The sequence below is a fragment of the Gallus gallus genome, chromosome 1 (assembly GCF_016699485.2).
Source record: "Gallus gallus isolate bGalGal1 chromosome 1, bGalGal1.mat.broiler.GRCg7b, whole genome shotgun sequence".
NCBI lineage: Eukaryota > Metazoa > Chordata > Aves > Galliformes > Phasianidae > Gallus > Gallus gallus.
This window is the reverse complement of record NC_052532.1, coordinates 22229854-22257721: the sequence shown is the minus strand read 5'-3', so window position 1 is coordinate 22257721 and position 27868 is coordinate 22229854. Positions and strand designations below refer to the sequence as shown.

Sequence of the window (27868 nt, the reverse complement as noted above, 5' to 3'; positions counted from 1 at the left end):
CAGCCCTGCCCCGCCGCGGGTGGGATCCGTCACACCACGCTGCAGACACCTCCCCGGCCGCCTGCCCAGCCGCGGCCGCCGCCTCCTCCCCGCGGAGCCCCCCTGGGCCGGGCCAAACCCCTCCCACGTCTGCAGCAAGTGGCAGCGGCAGAAGGGCGGCGGCGCCGCCATCACGTGAGACCGCGCCGAGCGCTCCGTGCCGCGCCGCCTCGTCCGCCGCCGACCCCGGCCCCTCCCGTCCCGCCGCGAGCCCCCGGCCTCGCCCCGCGCCGCCATGCCCAGCAGCGAGGCGGTGCCGCTGGGGCTGGGCGCCTGCCGCAGGTCGGGGGCGCTGGCTGGGATGCTGGCGCTCGTGGCGCGGGTGCTGGAGTGGCTGCGCTCGCTGTTCTGGAAGGAGGAGATGGAGCTCACGCTGGTGGGGCTGCAGTACTCGGGGAAGACCACGCTGCTCACCGTGTTGGCGGTACGCTCCCCGCCGCCGCCGGGCAGGGGCTGGGGCGCGGGCAAGGGCTGGGGCGGGCGGGCGCTGCGGGCGGCGGCCGGGGGCGGCGGGCTGCGGCAGCTCCCTGAGGGCCGCAGCGGGCGGAGGTCTGGCCGCACGGCCGGACTCGGCCGGCCCCTTCGCTCCGCTTTCCCCAGCAACAAGTGCGGGCTGCGCCTTCGCGGCGGAGCGGTCTGCTGTCATGAGATCCCTGCAGCTGTGCACGGCACAGCGGGACGGGTGGGGCCGTCAGGGGCCGTGCGCCTTCCGCAGCCTCGAGCGTTTATGCCGGGCTCGGATGGGGGTGGCATTTTACACAGGAGAGGAAGAAGATACCTCGCGTGTCGCGACCACACAACGTGACCATCACAAATCAGATTCCCAAATTCTTGCCCGTCAGTGAGAGCTGACTGTTCACGTCAGTGTATTCCAAATTAAATAGCAATACATTGTGCTTCCTCCAGGGCCTTAACTTTCCTTTTACTGGTTTCTTCCCTTCTGTCAGCTGCATCACCTCCCACAGTTCCCTGATGGCCAGCCCTTCCCTAGCATTCAAGTCCAGCACACCGTTCCCTTCCCGCTGTAACAATGGGATGGCCTTGCTGCCTCGTTCAGTGTCTGCGCTGACATCTGCCATGACATTTTCCATTCTGTCTCCGTGCTGAAATACTCTCTCATCTTTGGTTAATGTGCTGCCCACCCTTCTGCTGCACCCTTCTATCTGCACCAGTGCTTTCCATCAGAAGGTTGCAAACAAATGCACGTTACATAGGGTTCCTGTTGATCACGAAGCTTGTCAATGGTGCCGTTTTCTCCGAGGTCATCAGCTCTTCACCGTATTGCAGCTTCACCTGCCACGAGGTAGGAGCGCTCAGGTGTTGGACACAAGCTGGAGTAGGGCCTGCAGTCAGAGATAGGGAGACAGTGGCGAACACGAGCATAGGGCATTTGTTGTTTCCTTCATGTGCATTACAGGGAATAAAAGGAGATGGTGAATTAGTGTGAGTGAAGAAGTTGAGAGAGAAGATAAAAAGGAATGGAGTGGGGAACGTGCAGCCAGCAGTGACGGTGTGCTTTGAGGCACATTTGTCAGTAAACAGAAAATACATTACATTCACATTTTTGTTAGTTTCAGGTGGTCATAATAACATAGACCTCTGTACTCTCATCAACCATTGGAAGCGTGCTTCATGCAGCAGGCTTTGCCGAAGAATGAGAAGACATAATAGATTGTATTGTTTCTTGAATTGATTTCAAAAAGGAAGCAGGGGAAAACACAGCATTTCAGAGACCTCAGTGCTGTAACAGTAGTGCGCAGCGTCAGACTTTGTGCTTGTAAATGCCCACTCGTTCAGATTACACCTGTAGAATGACATACATGTTTGTCTTTCTCATGCTAACCCAGATGTGATAACGCTCCCTGTTTCTGCAGGTCTGATCTTGTCAGCATCTCTTTCAGGAGTATTCTGCAAGGCACCCATGTTTTCTGATTTGAGAAATATCACAGATTGCAGTTTTTATAGCTTTTGGATTTTTTAATCTGGAAATTTTGTGCCCTGATAAACACCAAAGAAGGGTGGTTGAAGAATTTGGGAGTAAGTGGTTTAGGATAAGGCAGTAAGTGTCAATTGATAGTATGGCAAACAGACTGATGATGGCCACGTGTTTGTGTAAGTGTGGTTAGCATGCAACAAGGGGAAAATAACCATTACAAAACAGTGAGTACTTGAACTCATTGCAGACTTCAGTGGATCATAAAAACAAATGATAGGAAATAATTATTTTTCCCACTGTGCAGTAGTATTCTGAGTTCATCTTACACTACCATCCAATAAACATGCTTTGAACAGTCTCCTCCCTGGTAGAGCCTTATTTAGTCCTCAGTTACCAGTGGAAGCCTTGGGTAAGTTCACTGCCTCTTACTGTGGATGCATACGGATGTACTGAAGTGAATCTGCCCCATCATTTTTGATTGTGTAAGGTGTAATGACTGCATTCACTGTCAATTCAGTTTTCATCAGCGTTTAGAAAGGACATTACAGTCTTCTTGGTGTTTGTTATTTGTGTTAGGATACAAACTCTTTTACTGAAGTACAACAATGAAATTGTACATCTTGAATATCCAGGAAAGTAGTTCATTTGTCATGTGAAACTTTGCTAGGAAACAAAACTGAACTTTTTACTTTATGGTGCTAATGGCAATTGAAACAACACAGTAAACAGCGTTTTTGTGCTAATATGGGTGAAAGATTAAAAATACTCACTTCCTTTTTTCATTTTGTGGGAAAATAAAGAACTGTAAACATAATACATAGTCTGTAGCCAGATCCACTCAACTGGAACTGAAAATTTTAGAAGATAGAAACTGTTGAAGGAGAAGGCATAAAATATGTTGCATTCTATCCTCCAAATGGGATTGTTTTCTGCTTTTACCTTCCAGTTTAGTGTATTGAATGTGGTGTATGTTTTGTGATCAAAATGGAATCCTGACTTTTTATGCTTTGCCTGAACAATAACTTGCTGAGTTGGGTATCTGTTTTTCCCAGGCTTTCCTGTTCCTAAATAGTGATATTATATCCCCACGGTTTATGTGCTAGGAAGTGTGTATATGTCCACAGAAATTCTGTCCTCCACAAATACATGTACTGTATATTTTAGCAAAATAGGCTGGAGCCCACTGCAGCAGGTTGGTAGTGATTGGCTTTGTCTTACTGCATCCTCTTAAGAACTTCTGTCACTGATGGGTGCATGGATCTGTAGGAGACTGCTGGTGCATTTGTCTTCACTGCTGCTACTGACAAGTCACTGAAGCAAGGAAGGAGAAGAAAAAGAGACTTGCAGCAACAGAAGATGGGGATGATGCATAGTACAGAATTTCACAGTGAAGTTACCGTAGCTAAGATCAAACAAGTGATTGATGGAATTTGATTCTTGCCTAAGGGATCAAATTCCAAACCCCGAAATCATTGAGAAGAGCACATAGCTGATGAAGGCTATATAGGTTTTTAGTCCCAAATTAAAAGCAATCCTAGTTTAACAGACACAAACTGGAGGTACAGTGTGTTCTCAATCTGCTGTAAGTGAGGAAAGCAGTTGCAGAAAGCATGTAGTGACCAGCAGTAGCGCTAAGAATAGCTGGAGGCAGTATGGGGCTGTGAGCTGCTGTTGTACTGCACCTTGCAGCTCTGATCATCTGCCTCTCGAGTGGGAGGGCCCTGCTGGAGGATGTTTGCTTCCCTCATTTGTGTACCCGTGTGCTGAAAAAATAAAGGTTACAAAGGATGATGAGGTGAATGAAAGGAGTGTGGAAAGATAGAAACAAAAGGGCGGTGGCAATTCTAGGAAGTACCATGCTCCTTCTCTATGGGTGACTGGAAAACCAGGACTACTGTGTGCATTGCAGACAGCAGGGCCTGGACCTCTGTGTAAAAGGAGTTGTCAAGTAACCTGAGTCATATCTTAATCCACCGCTCAGTCCCTTATAAGTGATAACGTTTTGAATGAGTTTCACCTTTCTCATCTAAAGCTATCTTCTGCAGTGGATAAATTTTTGTAAGGTGTCATTGTCGTACTGATGAGTATCTAGTAGAAGTATTGTTTTTACTGCAGGTTGCAGGTAGGCATTCAGCATTTTGTTGTGGTTTATAGTATGCTGAATTAGTTCCTTGAATTTTTCTGTCTCAGTGACGTTCTTTTAGGTTCCACAGCAGGACTTCCTTGCTTCACCTATTCAGAAGCTCAGAGTACTCTTTAAATGAGTACTTCTTCACCATTTGTTACATCTGATGTTAAACCTTAGGCGACAATGGTGAAAATCACAGAATCACAGAATTGTAGGGGTTGGAAGGGACCTCCAGGGATCATTGAGTCCAGTCCCCAAACTTATGAGGAAAAATTCAAGTCTAGTCAGTTTTATTACATTTTGACAATACTGCTTTCTGGTTTGCTCAAGAATCAGATGAGGAATTATCTGAAGTCTCGTGGTTTCTGGGGTGATCTTTGTCACCGAGGAGAATAAAAGATCATTTAAAGGGACTGAAATTAACAGTCTTCTTTGGTGTGACAATGCATTAATTGAAGTGCTGGCCAGTGCTCTCTTGTGGAAAATTAATGTGGTGTTTTACTGTGTCTTAAAATAAAAAATTTATTTTACAAATGAGAAATTCATCTGCTTTGTATCAATTATTTTATAATATATATAATTTTTTTTTTGCATTCCAGTCAGGGCAGTTCACAGAAGATATGATTCCTACAGTAGGCTTCAATATGAGGAAAATAACAAAAGGAAACGTTACCATAAAGGTAGGTGTGCATGGTTGCATTAATATAGAATGTATAATTAAAAGAGTGATAAGAATTTGTAATGAAACTATAGAAAGTTGTTTTTTTTCATGTGATAAAGGATCACCTATCTGTTTTTGTAGTCCAGCAATTCTTTTAAGATCATATAGTTATACATTTCTGTGTTACGTTAATATGTATTATTTCATGATATCCATGCCAGGTGGAACCTGGTACTCCTTTCGATTAGAGAGGTCATAAAACTCAGATACTTAAGGAGCCAAGTGGGTGACCTGAGATGCCTCTCTCTTGTACTCACTCCTCCTTTCTCACAAATCCAAAAGTAATCTGAAGCAACTTTCCTGTTAACTTTTGAAGCTCAGTGGAGAATGCATTTTAGCTCACATTGTATTAGCTATCAAGAAATAGTACATCTATTCTAAGTCAGCTGTCACTGTACCATCTCTTAGTGCCTCTTTTCCCTCTAGATGTGGAGAGATACAGATGCTGCCAGTTTGGCTGTAATTCATAGCACAGCATCAAAATACGGACAAATCACTAGCATTAAGGCTCTCTCTCTTGTTTGATTATAAAGGGAATCAGATTGATTAGTCTAGCTTGGATTCATAACTTTTGTCCAAAATTAGGTGAAGAGAATGTAGCTTTTTGCTTTTACGTTGACTTTTCCTTCTTGTCCTTCATTTTCTCAACTGTCTTGCTCAGTTCTGAAGGTGTTCTTTTTCCTTTGGGTTAGTATGAGTCTTGTACCTTGGAGTGATTTTCTAAAGTCACCTGTAATGTGAAAATAAGCAGTTGTAAACTACCTACCCACTCACTTTAAACAATGAGCAAGTAAAGGCTGATAAAAGGGATAACTGACATCTGTTGCTTGGGAGATGTTAAAGCTGAAGTATAATAATCATCCAAAACCTAAAATGACCGTAGGGATATAGATACTGTGACTGCCTGTCTGTTTCTGGTGTTACTCTCTTGGTATGCTTTTTCAAAATCTCATATGACTATAGGGAGTTTCAGCTGAACATTTAAATTGAGTACCTGTTTCTATGTTACATGCATGTAAGATGATCACTAGATGCACTACAACCACCTGTATATTATAGTGCCTAGTAAAGCCAGTCTTTTGAAATGTGTTGAAAAGGATCTAATGTTAGATCCAGTTATTTACTTGCAGCACTCCAACCCACTTTCCAGTATGCCCTCTTGAGATTCACATCAGGTTTGGATGAAATAATAACTGTTAACACTATTCATGATTTAATCTGATTTTAATTTCACAGGAAATTTTGGCAGAATATCAAAAATAAATTATGTTGAATATCTAACAACAAGGTCCACAGTAAAGGCTGTTAAGGCTTAAAAGTGATATGGAGTAAAATGTAAAATAAAACAAAATGTAAAATGGAGGAGAGTCATTATTGCTGTGATGACCTAAGTTCTATGTCTTTGTGCACAGTCAGTGTGGTACATGAGTACAGCCTGCTTTGAGAGAGAATCTGACCATACTCTTATCACGGAGTAGGTAGAGCAGGAAGACAAAGTAGAATCATAGAAGTATTTTTAATTCTGACATTTCCGGAAAGGTAGATGATTGATAGAAGCCTAAACTTTTTTTTTTTTCAGTAGGGATGGTGATTGTGTATTTGTGGGCTTAAAAAAATCAAATCTGTTGTGTAATGAGCACTGCAAAAGTCAGTGTTGGGTGGCCAAACCCTTTGAAGTACGTTGTCACAGGACACAAAAATACGTGGTAACAGGAAGCAATGTCCAGTTTAATAAAGTAAATACAAATTATTATACCTTTATAATGTTCTTATTAAAATATATTGTAGCACAAAAAGCAGGAATTACGTGAGTAATTTTCTGAAATGTTGATAGAAAACCTTCAAAAGAATTTTTGTCTCGAAAGAATTTACGTAAGTGAGAAATCAGGTATGAGTTGAGAGCTCTAGAAAGTGTGCAGTGGCTCTCAGTTTTATGGTTTATTCCTAAAGATAAAATTTCTCATTATTTTTCATGTAGTTCAGAATTAAACATGTGTATAGCAAACCCTTATGTTAATGTGTCTTTGTGTATATGCAGGGTTGCCCTGTCCCACATGCAGAGTCTGGCACTTGCTCTTGTTAAACTTCATGCTGTTGGTGATTGTTCAGCTCTCTTAGTTTGTCAGGATCTCTCTTCAAGGCCTCTCTACCCTCAAGGGAGCCAGCAGCTCCTCCTAATTTACTGTTGTCTGCAAACTTAGTATGTATGCATTTGAGTCCTACGTCCAGGTCATTTATGAAAATATTAAAAGAGAACTGCCCTAAAGTTGAGCCTGCTGAACTCTATTAGTGACTGGCTGCCAGCTTGATGTAACCTTATTTACTGATACCCTTTGGGCATGACCCATTATCCAATTGTTCACCCGTAGCATTGTGTTTTTGTCTAGCTGTGTGCTGATTTTTTTTTTCTTTCTTTCTTTCTTTTTTTTTCTGGAAGGATGCTGTGAAAATCAGTATCAAAAGTTATGCTGAAACTTAGTGAGATTACATCAGCTTGTTTCACTTGGTCCACTAGGCAGGTAACCTCATAAAAGGAGATTAAGTCTATTGAACAGGACTTTCCCTTCATGTTGACTCTCACCAGTGACTGTGCTGCCTTTCAGGCATTTTTCAGTAACTCCCAGAACAACTTTCCCTCCAAATCTTATCACAATCATTATATTCTCTTAGTCAAACATGCTCCCTTCTTTCACTGCGTTTCTGTTTCTTTATGACTCATCCCATTATGCATACACACGAAGGTCAGCCTGTAAGCTTCTCATTCCTCGAAGTAACTGTTCCTGTGAATTCAAGAGAAAGCAGCAAATATCCATGAGTGGATGACAGTGAATGACGGGGGGAAGAAAGAAATTCTAGTCTTGAGTGCCTCTGTTAATTAAATGTCTCCCAATAGCCATCTGCTATTGCTGATCAGAGATTTGAGCTCTAATGTAGAAAGATCGTGCTTAAATGTAATCGTAGCTCAATGCGTTCCTGTTTATCTTCTCTCCAACGAAAAAAAATGCCTTTTCAATCAGAATCAGAGCTTCTAAATAGTTTTCATTTGGGCTCCAAATTCTTTCCACAATGTATTTCTTGTAGAGGGAGGTGAAGTCAGTCCCTTTTCAAAAAGTCAAAAAATAACCTTTTATTACACTCGCTCTTCTGCCCACTTCTAAACCTGAGAATGATGTTCCTTACAGACTTCTGGGAAAATTAAGAGGGAGTCAGGTGAGGGTGGTGGAGGTTAAAGACCACATTTTACAATCAGCTTAAGTAGATCATAGTGTGAGGCTTTACATTCTACTTTAAACCTGTTCATACACCCCAGTACTCCTTTTGTCAGCACCAGTGATCATGTGGCAAAGCAATAGTGATATCAGTGTAACTGAGGTAGTTGGAAGCAACCTCTTTAAAACAGAAGTAGGGCAACCTTACTACTTTGCCTCTGGTCAAATTATCAAAGTAGAATGGTTCCAGCTACTTGGTTGCCACTGTGATGTGGGAAAGCAGGGTATAAACGTGCATTTTGAGGGCAATCTGGGTAGACTGTCTTAGTTGCAGTACTCCGTATTTAGAGACAGAACGTGGAGAGGAATAAAGCAGTTTTTCAGTTGCTGAGAAAAGTTGCATTTTCCTTCATCCTTCCAACCTGATAGCTATAAACTCTTAAGTACAGTTACATCAGACTATGGCTAGAGGGCTGTCAGAATTATGTGTTCAGTTTGCACACATAGACTGTGAATTTCTATGATTGTGACAATATTTTTTTAAAATAAATTTTGAATGCTATATTGTTAGAATTTATGAACTTTGAATGATTTTAAACTTTTCTAATCCTTGCGATTAATTTATGATTCATATTAGCTATAAAAGAGAATTTATGAAGAAGTCAAAGGCTGTCAATACCTAAAGTCTGATTGATGTGATAATTGTATAGATTTTCTCCTCCAATATTCTACTTATTATACACAAGTGAGCATGTGCTAGCTATGATAGCACATCAGGATAATGTATTTACAACAGGAACATCAGAGGTACTGCCTTACAAGTGCAAATGCATCCTAAGACATTCTTAGTCTCTTAACTATCAATGGCCAATGTCTGTGAGAACTAGACCAGTGACTAAATTGAGATTAATACTGTGATATGAAGCAGCAAATGCAGACTCACAAGAGAAAGCTATCTGTTCTAGTTTAAGTAGTTAAACAGTCTTTAAGTTTTCACTTATTCAGACAGGTAATTTTTTTTTACTGTTCTTTCAGGCATGCAGGAATTTTGTCTTCCTGCGTGAGCTTTCCATTTGTTTTCAGAAGAGTGAGTACATTTATAGTGTATCAGAACCATAAAATCATAGAATTGCTCAGATTGGAGAAGACCTTAAAGATCATCCAGACCAACCACAACCTAACCATACTACCCTAACAACCCTCTGCTAAATCATGTCCCTGAGCACCACATCCAAATGGTTTTTAAAGACATCAAGGGATGGTGAATCAACCACCTCCCTGGGGGGCCTATTCTAGTGCTTAAACCACCCTTTCTGTGAAGAAGTTTTTTTCTGATATACAACCTAAACTTACCCTGGCACAACTTGAGGCCATTTCCCTATGTCCTGTCACCTGTCACCAGTGAGAAGAGACCACCCCACTCTCGCTGTAAACAGCTTTCCAGATATTGGAAGAGAGAAATGAGGTCTCCCCTCAGCCTCCTCTTCCTCAGATTAAACAGCCTCTGTTTCTTCAGTCGCTCCTCATAGGGCATATTCTCCAAGCCCTTCACAAGCTCTTTTGCTCTTCTTTGGACCTGCTCCAGCACTTCAGTGTCCTTTCTTTACTGAGGTGCCCAAAACTGAACACAGTACTTGAGGTACTTCACCAGGGCTGAGTACAGGGGCAGGATGACTTCCCTAGTCCTACTCACCACACCATTTGTGATACAAGCCAGGATGCCATTGGCCACCTTGGCCACCTGAGCACACTGCTGGCTCATATTCAGCTGACTGTCCATCAGTACACCAAGGTCCCTTTCCATCAGGCAGCTTTCCTGCCACTCCTCCCCAAGCCTGTAGAGTTGCCTGGGGTTGTTGTGACCAAAATGCAGGACCCGACACTTGGCCCTATTGAAACTCGTACAGTTTACCTTGGCCCACTGATCCAGTCTCTCCAGGTCCCTCCGTAGTGCCTTTCTCCCCTCTGGCACATCAACACTCTCTCCCAACTTGGTGTCTGCAAACTTACTGAGGGTGCACTCAATCCTCTCATCAAGATCATTGATAAAGACATTAAATAGAAGCAGCCCCAGTACTGAACCCTGGGGAATGCCGCTTGTGACCGACCACCAACTGGATTTAACTCCATTGACCACAACTCTTTGGGTCCAGCCATCCAGCCAGTGCAGTGGAAGCAGTACCTTCCACTTGAGCTTTAGCTTTGCTTCCAAATTTATCCAGGGAAGGATTCTCTCTGTTTTAATTACTCCTAAACATCCATTTTATACTCTTCTCATTGCATCTGCCTTGTCGCACCACTGATCAAAGAAGTCCACAAATGCCAGAGTCAATAAATAGTTCCAACGTTCATCCATAGTAATCTATAAGAGATTATCGGTAGGATAAACAATCCATGGGTATGAATTGCCTTTCAGTTCTGTTAGTTTCTGTTTTTTTACTACAAGCAATAAGGCCATGATTTGATGTTTATGCATAGAAAATATAAGAACAGTTGGAGTGCTATACTGGTGCTACTATGGAATTGTCAGACATAAAATGAGAAAGCTGTTGAGGAAAAAAAAAAATTGCAAATGAACAATCTCCAAAATGAAGTTTTTTTTGAGCCAGGATAGTTGAAGTAGGTGAAAAAAATGACTAATAATTTGTACTGGAATTGATATTCCAAGATGAATATCATGGAACCATGAGATGTTTGTGAGTTTCTGTGCAACTGTGCCCTATTCCAAAAGTCATACTCTATGAAAGGTTTTACAGTACAGTTGGTAGGAATAAAAGGATAATACCAGTGTTATTAAAAAATAACTAGATTTGAAAACAGTATTTAGTTTGGAAACCAATATGCACAGGAAAATGATTTATCCCAACAAGTTCTAATTGTCTCTCTGCAACAATAGTGTATAGTAAAAAGAGGAGGATATGGCTGTTCTGTATAAAAGCTTACTTCCTTAAAAGCCTGTCAAGAAGTACTTACAAGTCACCATTCCTGTATTCAGAGAAATTGTTAAAATCTTACCAATTGCTAGATTAAATTTCTAAAATTATTTTACTGTAAGTAGAATGATATCACTTGTTGATAAGTTGATGACTGTAGAGTACTGAGGGGGATGTGTCAGCAAAAAGCAGATGATTTTTCTCAAGCACCAAAAGACTATGATATACAACCATCAGCTACTATGAAAATTCTTGGGTAAACCATTATTTTACTGAACTTGTGAAGTCCTGGAAATGTGGCCGGAGCAATGTTCATGGTAAGCAGATATGCTTTTGCATCCAACCTTTTTTGAAGGTCTCGGTGTGCTGCATAGAAGAACAAATTAGACCTAGTGTAAGAGTGAGACTGAGGAACTATCTGTGTCAGAAAGTCATCAAGGGGAAAAAAGAAAGGCGCTGTAGAAGACTAGGACTCATCGCTTTAGGAAGAGAAAGTTACGCCACCAAAAAGTGGGTGGTAATAATCTCTCAAGTGGTTTTTTGCCATTTTTTCATTTAGGCCACTAAGAAGGAAGTACTGTGCTAGTGCAGCATCGTTATCTGGTTTCTTGACTGCAGTTCTGTCTCTAGATTCTATACTATTCCAGAAGACAAAAAAAAAAAAGCACTCTACTTTCTTCCTGTTTTGACAGTCTTTTCCAGAAGCCGGCAGATTTACTCTCATATTTAGTATGTCATCCTAGAGTGTAAAAGTATGGTGACTGACATGTGTAAGTGTTTATCTGAACCACATGGGAAGAAAAATACTGATTTATGTTGGCCTAAAGAATAGAGAGGTGCCAGTTTGATGTGGTCTGTAATGTGGCTCATGTGGTAGAGAGTGATAAAAATCATCAAGCTTTCAGCTCTAACCATGTACTGCCAAACTTTAGTATGGCCAAATATTTCATAAAGCCTCTCACCTTTTATTTCCAAAACAAAATGGGCGGAAAAGAGGAAATGTTTGAGTAGACACCATTTAGAATCCAAACAGGAAGCTTAATGGATTTTAAGGCTGTGGTCAAAGTATTAAATTACAGGATTCTGGTATCAAAATGCTTAATGTACTGCAACTTACGGATCTGTTAAGTCTCTTCTTATGAAGTTCATAATGAAACTGATGGTTTTCCTTTTTTAAAATTTTTAATTTTTTTTATTTTTTATTTTGACAAAAGCTGTGTGATTGAAATAATTTGAGGTTTTAATTCCAAACAACATTTGTCATTTGCTGAGCGGTTTGATTTTGTGGTATTGCTCTGATTTTGGATCAGCACTTTATTGATACTTCTACTCTAGTGAGGTTTACTGTTCAGTAAGCTAGAGAATAAACAGATAGAATGTCTAACATACTGCATTTTGAGAGACTCAGAAGACACACATTGATGTTGTCTTAAATGTTTGTGAAACTCAAACTGATCAACCTTTGATTCTAACGAATCTTAGAATGAGTTCTAGAATAAGAAATAAAAAAGAAATATTGTTACACAAGAAATGCATACAGAAAAAAAGCAACTTCAATTTCCTTGCTGTTTCACTGTGCTTTAAACTTACTGTCTTCAAATCGCACCGGCCAGTTTCTGCACTCCACTGGGTATTGCAGCCTGGTGAGAACTCAAGCTTCGGAGGTCGGACTGCAGTCACCCCAGCTGCTACCGCTAGAGGCCAGCCTCTTTCCATGGCAGCTGCAGCCTGGGCAAGTGCCTGAGGGCCAAGCCAGGCATCTTGCTGCTTGCTATTTGCTCTGATGTGGTGGAGGAGGATCCCAGCTCTGTGTGCTGGGATCTTGCTTCCTTCATTGCTGCGTTCCTTCCTCCTCTAAGTAGTTGTTTTCAAGTTTCTGCAAGTGATACATAATCCTCCTGCTTTTTAATGTTTCATCCTACAATTAAAAAACAGCTGCTGCTACGCCATCTCACATATCATGCTGTAATACAACCCTGTGACTGTACTGCTGATACAGCTCCAGCAGATTCTCTGCAAGTACTGGAGTATTCCAGATGGTTTGGGTCCATTTGAAAAGGCCATACCATCTCTGGGCTGTTATCAAATCAATCAGGATCACACCACATCAGAAAGTCCAGTCACCAGTGAATGACTAGGGGGTGTTTAACATCTTAATTAATGTCTCGTGGGACATTTATCGTGGGTCCTGTAGTCATCGAATTGAACATGAGTCAGCAATGTGTCTTTGCCACAGAGAAGGCCAGTGGTTCATGAACCATGTGAAGAGAAATACTGCCAGCAGGTTGAGGGAGAGGAAACCTTCATCTCTCCTCCGCATTGGTGAAGCCATGCCTGGAGTACAGCGCCCAGTTCTCAGCCAGTATGAGTGGGATGTGAAACTGCTGCAGTTCAGTGTAGGGCAGGGAAAATACTAAATCGGTGTCCCATCAGAGAATTCTTGGAGGCTATGTATGTGCTCAGTTGTGTACTGAAAAGAATGTGGGTTAGGATCATGTACTTGGCAGAAAGGTCTTCACTGATTGGGCAAACGTGGGACCAGAAGCCAGTGTCCTCAAATATCTCATTGGCCCTTCAGAGTAACTCTTAGGACTCCTAAAAATGGGAACAGTTGATCTCAAGGAACTGTCTCAATTGTCTAATCCAGCCCTGTGCTCTGAGGTGAACCAGGTGCTTACCCAAATATCTTTGAATAACTGTTTCTTAAAATTTGATGTTCCATGAAGAGGATTCTACACTATACCTTGTGTTATACTATGCACTTTCACTCTCAGAGTTTTCTAGAATAATTTGCTATCATTAAAGACTGAGCTGCTTTATTCTTCTGTGTCTGACAGCCGTAAAGAACACTGCTCATTTTTCTGTTCTTGGGAAACATACTAATCTATTGGATTATCACCTATTTTGTTTTGGTGCATTTGGGTCCTTCTGTCTGAGTGTGGATGTTGAACTTGCGCATATTAAATCTCAACTGCTTTATTTCAGACCATCTCTCAAGTTGGTCCAGGTAATTTAGGGTTCTGATCTTCTTTTATCCATTCCCAGCTTGAAGTTTTCTGTAACTTACATAAACATATGTTCTATTCTAACATACTGTTGGGACGCCTGGGGACCATAAATGCTGCCTCTGATTAGTTCTCTCCTCAGCAGCTTTGTCTCATTGACGCATGCTGAGAATCTGTCATAATTGCTCATATTCCAGAGGTAAGAGAGCAAGGGGGACAGACAGTGGGAATTCGGTGGAGTTAAAGCTGGCATCAGAGAACGTCCTATTATTGTCTGGTCTACCAGTATTAGATTAGATGAAGTTTTCCCAGCATATGCTCTGTTGTGCATCCCACTAGTTTTTGCTGCTGAGCATGTGCTCATTCTGCTTTTGTGGTTGTATGTTCCTCAAGAACAAGTGAAGTTAATAATTACTGCAGTAGTCATCAATTGGCTGTTAGGAGCTAGCAATGTCCTTGTCTCTGGTCTCCTTGCTGTTGGTCTTCCAAATGCAGGTTCTGCTCATAGCTTATAATTTCTGTACGCTGACCTTCACCAGAATCACTTGTATTTTGATGTGTTGGGTCTGGTTTGTGATCATGTGAGGATTGTTCGTGATCACTCTGAATCAAGGCTTTCTGCCTGGGGGAGGATGCAATTTTTAGGCCAGGATGGATTGGCCTCTTGTGATCAGGAATGTGTTACATCTTCACTAAGGGGGCTGCAGTCTTATCTCTAAACCTGAGCTCCCTGGTGTCCTCCTGCCTTAGAACATAGTGTGGCTGTAAGCAGCACTAAATTCAGAAAATGGTTGCTGAGAACAGACTTTGCTTCCATGTCCTGTTTAAAGTCCTTCTGACACTGTGCCTTGCGTCTCTTCAGCCATTTTGTGCTGCAGGTCTGTTTCTAGTTCTCCACTGACAGTGCAGTGCCAGGATTAAATAATTATGAACTGTGTGAACTGTGCATGCAGTCCATTTTTTTTCTGCTAGGCATGACTAAAATAAATTACCTAATTGCAAAAATGTTTAAAAGTTGGGCCTTATCACCATGGAGGGGTGACAGCAGGGTTCTTGGAAGGACCAAGGCTGATTTCAGAGAACAGGGTGTTCTGGGCAGTATTGCCTGCAGAAACTGTAGCCATGTGCCTCTTCTTTTTTTTTTTTTTTTTCACCTCTAAGGCAACTGTTAAGATGTTTGCAAAATACAGAGTAATAGACAGATACTAACTACAATTAATGGAACAATGAGTGTATTCTCACTTCCATAATGAGCTATGTGATTAGTGTACTACAAGTAAAGCTCTATACTTCTGTATCCAAAAGGCAATTTATTAAAAAGTGTACTTGATTTAGCTCTTTTTATTCTTTTAGACAAGAAAGGAGAATGTTACTGAGTGTACACTCCACTGTAGAATAGGTGACTGTTCAGGATTTGTCTCCCCTAACCTTGGCCAGGTGAAAAGGAGGAAGCCAACTGGAGCCATTTGCCTAAACTCAGTGGAAGGCAGTGGGTGCTTTGCAAGAATGGTTCACCTGATAGGTGAGGTGGGTAAGACAGATGACATCTTTTTCTGCTTTAGGTGCCCTCCAGGAGCTTCAGATGCTAGTAACTTGGATGAGATGCCTACATTTTAGGTGGCTGAAATTGCAGGAAATGAATTCCCTGCTTTCCAGTTACTCTTTGTCCTTTCACAGTGAGTTGGCTATGAATGCTGTCACTGTGCTTGCTGTATATGTGTGAGCACTTTAAGTCACGTGTCAGTGTACCTGGATTTGTCTGTGTACAACACGTTGCTGTATGTTGCTCATGCTACCTTATTCTGCCCAAATATTTTTCTGTATTTAGAATTTTCTCATCTATTTGTTTAGGTTAGGTTTTATGGCTGATAGTTTCTGACTACATCCAATCAGAAATACATATTTTTACGTTCAGGTACTTAGAGTGTCAGATTCAGCTTGCAAATTAGGGTGGTTCAATGCCATCAACTTTATATCTACATGAGGATTAAGGTCCTTTAATAGAGAAAGAAGCTCTAGTCACCACTGGCAAGCCTAGAGTAAAATACTGTCATCCTAAAGAAAACATTGCTTCTGGTCAGCTAAACAGCTGAACAGCTGTCAGCCTACAGTGAGGTCTTAGGTACTGTGCCCATGCATTAACATGAAGGTAGAAATGTGTCACTGTACTCATCTCTGTCTGCAAGATAAATCCCACCCAGCATGTCGGGAAAAAAAAAAAACAGTGAAAACCTGGCATTTAGAAAATACTACTTATCCTTTCCTGCAACTTTCTCAGTAACTGTCAAATCTTCCCACAATATAAGCTAATTAAAAGAAGCACAGCTGGAGTGTTAATGAGCCTCCCCATAACAGAAAAGCTTTGGAAAACCTTTGAATGTAATCCATAACTGCATTTTTTTCTCAACTGTCATGGTACACCTCTGTGCAGAAGGAAAATATTTGTTCCTTAAACACAGCTGATATCTGCAGTAAGGAGCCTTGGAGCCATGTGAACAAGAGACATACCCAGAGGGTCTCGTGTTTTAAAATAGGCTGATTGAACAAGTAATTGTAAACATGGTGGTAAATGGCAATTCTGAAGTACAGTGATTAATCTTGTTTGCAGTTTAAAACATTTCTTCTTGAGAGTATAGACTTGAAAGCATGGTTGGAATTACTGTTCTACAGATACAGATGGGACCAAAAAAAGTAGTGATTTATAAAATGTTACAGGAATAGGAATAGAGGAATACAGAAATACATAGAAATGAGATTTAGCCTAGAGAACTACTTAAGATGTTAATCTCCTCTGAGACAATGGCACTGGATGTCAAAGAAACTTATCTGTTTTGGCCATTCTGTAGGCATTTTGTGCTTCTTAACATCAGCTGATCTGTGCATAAACCTACCTATTATACTTTGTGAAAATTTTTTTCCAGAGGGATCAACAAAAACCATGGGACAAATTGAAGTCCAGTCTCTTTAAAATCAGTGAGACAAAATGAACTTCTCTTTTTACAGCTAACTTGATATTCTGTTGGTAGGGTGTAGTCTCCCACCTCTCCCAGAATGTCTTATCTGTGTATTACATACTGGGATACAAAATAGCTAACATACAAAGCATGCAGAGCTCATACATAAAAATGTCTGTAATGCCAACACATTTCTTTTTCCTGAATGTAAATATGCCTCTTATAGTTCTGTCTGTTTGATCATTTTCAGTGAAAATGGTTTAGGGCAGAGATTCAATATAGTATTAGAAAGTTAGTCCTAACAATTTTAATGTCATAAATAAGGAGGTAGCTTTTTACTTCATCAGTTAATTTTCATTTTCTAATTAAGGTAATTATAACTTAATGCAATGATAAAAACTTGGTTTGCACATGCTGTTAAGAACACCTCGTGTCCTTTGTGTTGTACTTGTAATGAATAGCTGTAAGCCTTGTGAGGGAAACTAACTGGAAATGACTTATCTTTCTGTTGTTTCAAGGTGACTCTTTCTCCTAATGAGAATAACACTTGTTCTGCAGTGTGATTTAATACATTATACATACAGTATATCATCAAACAAGGGCAGAACCAGTATTTCATTATCTTGTATTTGTTTTGTGATGAGTCCAGGCCACATCATCTTCTGGATTTTTCTGACTACCAGGAATAATGGCAATCAGTCTCCAGAAATCTAATCTTATTACTGGCCTTCCCTATCCTTTTGCCCCTTTTTTCTCCTCTGATCTACCAAGAAAGTAATTTGGTTTCTTTCTCCAGACACACAGATGTCACCAGATGGCTACAGTTAGTTTCAAGGTCCTGAAGAGTTATTGGAGTAATTAGTGTTGATGAGAGGTTTGTCATCCAACTATAATGTTGAACAGGGTACTCATCACTTTCAAGCTTTAAAAATAAAAGGTTTATTTTATTAAGACTTCTGAAACAGCACCTCAAATGTCAGTGCAGATTATAATTGATACCCAATTCATGTTCAGAAGTTCATCCAACTCTCTTTAATGTGTAAAATTCTTAATCTTATAAGAGGGATCAAAGACAGTGTACGTTTATGTGATATACTAATGTTATGCCAAGAGGAGTGGTAAGATAATCAGTCATGGAATGTGATCTATGGACTGTGGAATGAAAAAAACAGTCCACATTAATTGAAAAAGTCCTTAATCCAAGGGTATATTGTCTGTTTTATATTGTCACAGCAGCTTTAATGTGTTTTGATTTAGAAAGCATAAATATGAAAGCAACTCCTAAGGAAATTTGGAAGGCATAAACTTTTGCTTCTGTGCATATTACTTGCAAATTCTGTTTGGGCTGTAATGGATATGCCTCCTAGTTTTGATGTATGGAACATATAACTTTGATAGCTAAATCATTTGAAATAAGGGTAATTCTCTTAGTCCTTCGTATAGGAACAAATCCACTCCTTTTATTTTTCAGTATTCATCAATATTTTAATAGGCATATTGCATGTAATACAACTTAGATGTTGCAGCCTTTAGATGTAGCTGCAACAGCTGCATCAACATTTAGTCCTTGCATCCACAATTAGATCCTTCCCCTGCTATTTTGATCTTGGGTCTCTGAAGCTGTTTATTTTCATCCACCAAAAATACTAATTTTTTTGCAGGCAAAGTAGAACTAATTCCTGTATAGAAGAATAAGGTGCTAGCTCTTTGATGATAAGGAATTCACTGTGATTGTCCGATGTTAACAGTAGGCATAAGCATTTGCAGGGTTGGAGCTTTATAAAATCCCAAGCAGAATTTAGGTTTCCTTTTCTTAACATTCACTTATTAATCACTTCAGGCCTACCTTCCACTGCTGTTTCTTTTCTGGTTCTAATCAGATAATTCCTGTGCCTTTTAATGAACATCTAATGAACAAGTGGGAGAACTGAGGTGCTGGAGTTCCTTATTGCACACAGTTCTTTACATGGACTTGCTCTACTCTCTGACCAACTCTTTATTAGTATCCTTTATCCCACTGAAGGCTTGATGTATTCTTATCTCAGGTCTCCCTAGCCCCGTAAAATACACAATTCCATAAATGTTTTCATTCAAATAAGCCTTTTTTTTTGTGGGTTGTGGACCATGCATTTAAACAGTTCACTTTGGGATCAGAGGTAGACATTATTTATTTATTTATTTATTTATTTTGCAATTAGTGGAAAAGGGCAGAAGTGTCCTGGTACACATTGGGAACTGTTTTGGTCACAGGACTGACTTATTCGTTGACTGGAAGGAGCTGAGAATATCATTTTCTTGAGGACAGTGTAGGAACTATATTGGAACTACAAGTGTGTGGCATGGAAGAGTTATGCTCTTTTGTTATGCTCTTCTGTTAGTGCTGTATAGTTCAAAAAAAGTTTTGGGCTTGGTGTGTTTTTCTCTTTTCCAGGTATGGGACATTGGAGGGCAGCCAAGATTTCGAAGCATGTGGGAGCGTTATTGCAGGGGAGTCAATGCAGTTGTGTAAGTCTTTTTTTAATCTTAAAATACATAATTTGGATATGCTTGCACTCCTGTCCATCTCCACCACTTACCCATTTCTTAATTGTGCACAATTATGGTGAGATGTTTAACTGAGCTTGGTGATAACATGAAAACAAGAAGGAAGCATAAAATATGCAGCAGCCTTCTTTTTGGAAGCTGGCTACTTCATCAGCATAAAGCAGAATTCAAGAAGAAAATATGTGGATTGTAATAGTGAGTTACTTGACTTACCACATTAGAGTGACTTGTCTTGACTTCACTGGCATTTGGATGAAAGATAGACATTATGCAGCTGGCAGAAAATTATTTCCTATGCTTGCAATATTCTTGTTGATTCCTAGCACTCAATATAGATACAGGTACAAGTGTATTTAATAGAGTCCATTCTCTCCATCCATTTATCCATTACTCTTTACTACTTTACGGATGCTAGATTTTTGAATTGAAAAAAAATATTGCTGCTAGAAATGGATGCTTCTAGAAAAGTCTATAATGGGATGCTTAGGTCTGTCAAACCATTCAGTGAGAGGACCCAATGCAATACAAGTAATGTATTTTATGTGTCCTATGTTCCAGATATATAAGAAATTGTATGTTCCAGTTTCATGTCTTCCAGTATTAATAAATGCAGTGTTTATACAAATCATGAGTGATTTAGTCTTGTTGTCAATGTGAATACGTTTGTCACATTGCAGAAGTTTTAACGCCGCTTTCTGTAAGTAAAGGACAATGCCATAAATATCTGTTTTCCCACTGCAGTTACATGGTGGATGCAGCAGACTTGGAAAAGGTAGAAGCTTCAAAGAATGAGCTGCACAGTTTGATAGATAAACCGCAATTGCATGGAATTCCAGTATGTATTTTGATTTTTATTGTTCTTACCTGACCGTAGATGGTGTAGTCTTAAATCCTTGTGAATGTGTTCTCCTGGACTCCAGAAAATACTAGCTTAAGTCTGATGCAGCCTTGATACAACTTCGTAATATTTTTTCACAGGACTTAGCATCTTATCGGAGCTGCAGTGTGTTTGCACATTTCTAGTCTAAAGGTCAGAAGAGATTTGGAACAAATTCATTTTCACATGTGGCATTATCAGATAATAATTATTTCCAGACAGTCTCCTTGTCGACTGGGTTTAAACCACTGACCTAAATATGTTTGTGGCAGTATCTTAAGACATGTGAGATCTGTCTTTCTGAAGGTTGTCAGATGCTAACATTGTCACCTCTGCTTCCAGAGATTGTGGACGAACTTAACTTTTTCCATCGTGACTTCTTTTTCCTGACTGTTTGCATTTTCAAGATAAAAATGTTTGAAAAAATGCAAAATTATAACGGTTCTCAAGTCTGAGCTGTCAAATAATAATCCTGCTGGAATTCTGCTGAGGAATTACGGAGTTAGAAACTAATGTTGTTCAAAAATGAGGTTGAACTCCATGACTGGGGTTGGAACTACGTAGTCTATAAGGTCCCTTTTGACTCAAGACATTCTATGATTCTTTGATTCAATGATTCATTGAAATGTAATTTGTCATTCAAGACCTGATATGAATCAATCTAGCATTGACCTTAATGCTGACATCACCAAATGAGTTATTATGTTTGATTGTAAGAAAGAAACTGATAATACTTACAAATCAGGGAGAACTTACTGACAGCTTAATGGCTTTTGCTTCAACCCTCTTTGCAAGAGTGTGGATGCTCAGCCCAGTGCAAATGCTTGAAGTCATCTGAGGAGGGGTGGACAGAAAGTCCACATGAAGTCACTGAGAGAATAAAATTAGGCAAATGCATTTATCTGACATGAGAGTTTTTTTCAAGTGATTCTTGATCTTAATTATAAAGCTTGCTATTCTGTTTTTATGTGCTACCTAAATATTGAACAAATCCTACAGAAATCTACAGTCATGGTGGGTGATACCGTTTTTCTGTACTGTCTGTACAGACTGTTTTAATTTTCATCGTCCCTTCCTTGACAGAATAGGGCACTATCAAAACTACCTAATTAAATTCCTTTGCTTTTATATGTTATGATGCCACATTTCATTTGTGCAGCTTGGCCAGCACGATACAGTAATGTACTTTTTACTTATTTTTTTTTCATAGATAGTAACTAGTGTTGAACTTTCTCCAGTTTATTTTAACTAGGCTTTGGCATTATAAATTTTAAGATAACTGTATTAATCTGAGAGTGTAAGTAATGGATTTCTTTGTGTTCCAGTTGCATGGGAATTAATGAGACAATCATTACTTTGTCTGGGAATTGAAACACATCTGTAAAACAATGATGCAGTTATAATTTAAAAACCTTTGTTGCTTACCTTATCTTAGAATGTTCTCAAACCATTTATCTGACTTTAACTTGTACTTGAGGCTTTAAGTGTACTGTGTAAGAAATTTAAGTCTGAGCATCTGTTTAGTAAATTTTCTGCATTTCTCCGACTTCATTTGTAATGATTGCTGTTTTCATTTTTTTTATAGTGGGTGTTCAAAGGGGAGGGAAAGGAATCAGTCATTTAGCTGGGGTAAGGGTGAGCTGTGGTTTGGTTGCCTGACTAGTATACCTACATTAAGAACCAGGGAAGCAGAACTGTAGAGAGAATTCAGTGGCTTTGAGGATTCAACATTTACTGTTGGGATCATACTTTTGATCTGGTCCTGTAGATTCAGTGTCTGCTGGTGGCTTGAGTGCAGTGATGCATGGCATCTTCCAAGTTTATGTTTCATGCTAAAGGAATCCATGTTGGGAAATTCTGATACTGATGCACCCAGAGATGATTGGAAACATACAGTTTTCAGAGGATATGTACCTGGCTGAGAAGGATGTTTCCAAGTTGCTCATGCAGACATTGGTCAATTTGAATATGTCAGCTATTGCATTGTACGTATATATATTTGGCTACAAGATCCTAAATATTGGCAAGAGGTGACAAAATACAGAAATAAACTGTTATTGACCATGGATTAACATAAATATGAATTATTTCTTTCAGGTGTTAGTCCTTGGAAATAAAAGAGATCTCCCAGGTGCACTGGATGAAAAGCAGTTAATTGAGAAATTGTGAGTATCTGGTCAGTGTAAAAAGCTAAAACAGTATGAAATAAGATACATAAGAGAAAGTCCTTGGTAGAGTGTGGCAATAGTGAGCTGTAAGAGATTCCATTTTGCATTCTCAGATGCTCCGCTTCAAGAGCTGCTGGCAGTTTGAATAGCAATCTAGGCTGATAACTGTCTGCAGGAGATTTGAATCTCTCTTGGTTATTATTTCAGTTGTGCAAAGTTGTTTCAGATAATCTTGTTTTCCCATTGCTGAAGGTAGAGCTGCTAGAGGTAGTAATAGGATCACTTCCCAAAGTACTTTGTAGTGGCAGTTTAGTGCTCAAATGGCATTATATCAGAATCTTTTCAAACTATTGTCTATAAATGTGAGCAATTTGGATATTTTTGACATGTATCCTAAGCATATATTCATGTATAACTGAAACTGACTTAAATTGTTGCATTGCAAGGGTAATTTTAAATGAAGTACACAATTTTGTAAAAATGGATGGTATAGCAATAATTTTGCAGAATACATTTTTGTATCTCCGATCACCTAATTTTAATCATTAGGAAGTGAAACAAAGCTTTCTGTTTAGAAGGATGGTCCAAAGGCTAAGCAATGGAGAATTAGGAAACAGAATCACATAATGTTCGGAAGGAACCACTGGAGATCATCTAGTTGAGGTCCTCTCCTCAATATGGGCCCCTAAGGGCCTATTATGCAGGGCCATTTCTGCGTAACACTTTGAATGTCTCCAAGGAAGAGTACACAGCCTTTCTGGGCAACCTGTTCCAGTGCTCCATTACCCTTAGAATAAAACAGTTTCCTGATGTTCAGATGGAATCTCTTGTGCTTCTGTTTCTGCCTGTTGCCTCTTGTCCTGTCACTCAACTGCACTGAAAAGAACTTGGCTTCATATTGTTTACAGCCTCCCTTCAGTTATTTGTACACATTGATAAGATTCCCTGCCCTCCCTAAGCCTTATGCTCAGGCTGCACAGCCTTGACTTTCTCAGCTTTTCCTCATAGGAGAGATGCTCCAGTTAATAATTTTCTAGTCTGTTTGTTGGAGCCTCTCCAGTGGCTCCATGTCTTTCTCCTACCTGGGACACCAGAACCAAACGCAGAGCTCCAGATTTGGCCTCATCAGTGCTTAGTAGAGGGAAACAGTCACCTTCCTTGACCTACTGGCAACACTACTCCCAACGTAGCCTGGGGTATTATTGGCTTTCTTTGTGTAAGGGTACACTGCTGATTCCTGTTCAGCTTGAACATCCTGGTGCTTTTCTGCAAAACTTTAGACTCTTCTCAGTGCTTCTACTTGCCATCTGCTCCGTGAGCATCATCTGTTTCCTGCATGTTCCTTTCACTTGTGTGAGGATAAACAAATGAAAAAAATAGAAGAGTGTTCAGAAATGCTAAGGAGGAATAGGGAAAATCCCATAATGAAACTGAAGTAAATTAAGGAGCAACATCTTCCTTACTGTAGAGGTGTCCTTTCAGTAGGAATCGGATCTGTTATCTTTGTACATGATATAATAAGCTTCCTGAAGAATAGTGCTGAATACTGTTGCTTGATTGTAAGTGTTAATAGAGCTCAAAGTTTTGAACAAGTTGATCACTAAACCAAGTGCTGTTACTCAGTGCAGAATGTTACTGTCAGCTCATTGAATTCTGCTTTTTTATTATTCACTATTACATTGACTTAATGAGAAACTTAAATGTTTGAAATGACTTTATAACCTTAATGTCTTTATAATTAAAAAAAATAATAATTTAATGTGTTACAACATATTTTTAAAATGTAGTATATGAGAAGTTAACCCACTGAATAAAATGCAGGAAGTTTCTGTTGCCTGTTTTTGTGATGTTAAAACATTTTTTGTTCTGTAGAAACCTTTCAGCTATTCAAGACAGAGAAATCTGTTGCTATTCTATTTCCTGTAAAGAGAAGGATAACATCGGTAAGCTTCTTTTTCTTACAGCCTCATCACTGTATACTTTGGATCAGATGTTTAGAAACACTAATGAGATTTGAATATTTAGCTCCCACATCTGCCTGAAAATCTCAAATTACTTTGAAAGACTTTGTTGGAAATGCCACCATCAATGGTGTATTTTTTAATATATAATTATATGTAATATAAAAAGTCACTTGTAGGGTGATTCAGTTCCTAAGAAGTTAAGAAATAAATTTGGCAAGGGTCTTGGAAAAGCAGTTTTAAAAATGAAATGAACTGAACCCCTCACAAAGACTGTGTTACTTTTGAAAGAAATAGTAACTGGGCATGAAGGCCTTCCAATTATTCGGTGGTACTTAATAAATTTTAATAAGTGTTTCTCTCCACATGTGATCTTAGTTTTAAAGCAGACCTCATACGCACGTGACTATAGAGTGTTCCTTAAATAGAGTGACTACTGCTTTCGTCTTACTGAAGACATGCTGAGTTTATCCTAAAGTCTGTTGGGGACCTATAAAAGCCACATGAAGTTGTCTCATATTTCGCCTTTGCTTTTTACCCTTCTCAGTCTTCCTCTTTCTTCTTTTCTTCACTTTCCTGTTCCTGTCCTCTGTCATGTTCTCCCCTTCCCTCTCTATTCTGAGGAGACAGTCGAGTTCACTTGGCCACTGCAGTGAGCGGGAGGGAAGTTAGGCTAGGCTGGCACTGGCAGCCCTTGGCTGGTATGGCCTGTTCCATCCATTTTCCTTGTGCAGTGCTGAGGCAGGTGGTGCTCACTGGGACATGTACAACCTCTTAGATATTTCTAGACGCTTCTTGAGGAAAACAGGCATGTTGGAAGAGCTGGTCAGCTCTGTAGGACTCAGCTGAGTGAGAGATAGTGGGAGTGAAAATGAGCCAGCTTCTCCCAGCAGCAGGGGAAGTTTTCTCTTTAGGTAGGGAGAACCAGGTAGTGGAGGTAGTGAGGTGACTATGCTATCATACCCAGTCTTCAGAGAGTTAGGGAGATTTCAGCTAAGTGCAGGAATGTATTAGGCAGTGTCAGGCAGACCACTCATGTTCCCTTGGATGTGGTGTCCAGGCTTTGGGTACACTGGTTTGAACAGGACCAGGCCTGGTTTTGCTCCAGCTTTGATTGTAACCATTATTTCTGAGTGAGGGGAATGCACAGAATGCATTGTTAAACTTAGGAAGACTAGACTTAGGGATATCTGCAGAAGTGAAGGGCATACTGAGTTGGGGCCAGGCCTAAATTAAGAACGAAATGAAGAAAGAAAAATACAGGGTAGGCAGGAGATTAAAAACTGAGAGTGAAGGACACCATAAATTTCTGCATGGCTCCAAAAATTACATGGCTCCCAGTTAAGTAAGCACAGGTTTGTTCAAAACTCGGAATACATTCCCCAGTTCACCTAAGTACCATCTTCGCCTTCAAGTTTTATAAATGCGGAGTCTGATCTTCATCAAATCACCAAGGCTTCAGTGGAGGATATCAAAGTGATATTGTAACTGGAAACTGTATCAGGCAGCATCATTTCTGGAAGCGTTCTGGAGAAAATAGGTTTTAATCTTAGTTCATTTATTTGAATGGCTGTGAGGAAATATGCAAAAAAAAAAAAAAAAAAACTAAAATTTGCAAATGGGAAACTAATGAAAAGAGTGGTCACTACTGCAGAACCGTATACATCACTTACTTGTGGGAGTCCTGAGGGAGATAGGAAAAAAAAAAGAAGAAAAGCCCAAGTACTGGCTGAGAATCAGTCAAGTATCTTCCAGTGTAACATTGTGCCTAGGAAAGCTGATCTGGTTTCTGAATATTTGCACAGGGAAATAGTAAAAAAAAAAAAAAAAAAAGGGACTGGATGATGTATATCACGTGCATTTGGAATTGTGTGAACATTACTGGAGCACAGTGTTCATTCTGTGCCAGTTTTTGAGGAAGACCTGGGAAACTGAAAAGAGCTTGAGCAATAACTTGGAGAGATCAAAGGACTAATAGATATCTTTTATGATGAAAAACTGTAATGAAAATGTATTTAGCTTATTAAAACGATGAAAATACTGCGCTCTTAAGGAGAAGAGTGGGAGCTGTCCTCTTGCTCCACATTTATGATTGATGTCAATGCTGTTGAATGAGAGAGTCATTTTTCAATGCAAACTGTAACCTAACTAACGAGCCTCATCAAGGCGTGTCTGTGTGAGGCTGTCAGTTTCTGTGTCCTTAGAGACTGGGGAAGATTAGTACGTTGCTATTAGCTTTGGATGCTCTGGGATGCTTTTGTCTTCACTCTCAGTGCCTAAGCTGATCTGCCAGGATATTCCTGGAGTGCTGTCTAGAATTTAGCACAAATAGGGTGAAAAATTTAAATTTGAGGGCTGTGGTGGTTCCTGCCTCCTGACATCCTTCCTACCACCCCAACAGATGTTACTGCCTTGAGGCAAAAACAACTGATCTGCTCATGAATCAGTTTGTAAACTGATGCAGTCTTCAGCCCAGTGCATAAGTTAGTATCAGGAGGGGGACCTATTTCAGCTGTCAAATTTTACTTCAGTGTTACATGTCTTTCAGAGACCTTGGGCTCCTAGAATCTACTTAAATGGCTTCTTAATGTCTTGTCAGATGTCTGCCCTTCTCTTTTCTTTTGGTCATGTATTTCTGGCTTTGTTCTCATACTGCATTTCATTCCAGTCTGGATTTAACAGTGCATTCTACGGTCATTTCAGATCTTTGCTTTTCCAACAGTTCCTTATCTGTAACGTAGAAAATGTGATGCCAGTCATCATATTCTAGGAATATAAAAATGAACATAATTTAACAAAAAACAACAGGAGAACCCTGCAGTCTTGAGTGTTCAGTTTTTAATTAGGTATGAATGAAGGCCTGTGGTTACTGAGTTTTCTTTATTTGCTTTTATTTGTATTAACCTGCTTGTGCTCTGCTGTCCCTCTAAGCTCTGCAGACAGACTGTTGAGTTTTTCATTTGGTTTTGTCTATCTTGGCAGACATAACGTTGCAGTGGCTTATTCAGCACTCCAAATCAAGACACTGTTGAAGAAAACATGCTGAAGATAACTCTTCTTTCCCAGTCACTTTGACTCCTATCAGCTATATACAACTGAAAAGATAAAAGAATGCACCTGCATACTACCAGGACTCACTTTGATCATATTTGTTAATGGAAATAAAACTAAACTATAGCTTGTCTCTCCATTTTGGTTCTGTTTTTTTTTTTTTTTTTTAATCCACATATTTGTTTGCCTAGATGAAAATCCTGAACGCCTTAATTCAAGATGGAAAGAGATCAGTGCTTTTGGGGGCTGAGATGTTTATGCATGTGAATTGTCAAATAGTGTTTTTTGTTTGGTTGGTTTTTTTCTAATTTTAAACTGAATAAACTGCACAGTGGAAACAGA

At 39.9% G+C, this 27868-nt stretch overlaps 1 protein-coding gene across 2 annotated transcripts; it reads left to right on the top strand.

The window, feature by feature from the left end:
* Positions 1 to 186: 186 nt before the first annotated feature.
* On the top strand, positions 187 to 27868 carry ARL8BL (ADP-ribosylation factor-like 8B-like). Of its 2 annotated transcripts, XM_015282002.4 has the most exons (7): positions 195 to 463; positions 4703 to 4783; positions 19357 to 19430; positions 20211 to 20304; positions 22444 to 22511; positions 24387 to 24457; positions 27458 to 27868. In XM_015282002.4, the coding sequence occupies exons 1-7, from the start codon at positions 275 to 277 to the stop codon at positions 27505 to 27507; spliced, it is 627 nt and encodes a 208-aa protein (XP_015137488.1). In that variant the 5' UTR covers positions 195 to 274; the 3' UTR covers positions 27508 to 27868. The 2 variants fall into 2 exon arrangements, with proteins under 2 accessions (NP_001243899.1, XP_015137488.1); NM_001256970.4 differs by lacking the exon at positions 24387 to 24457 and having other exon boundaries at positions 187 to 463.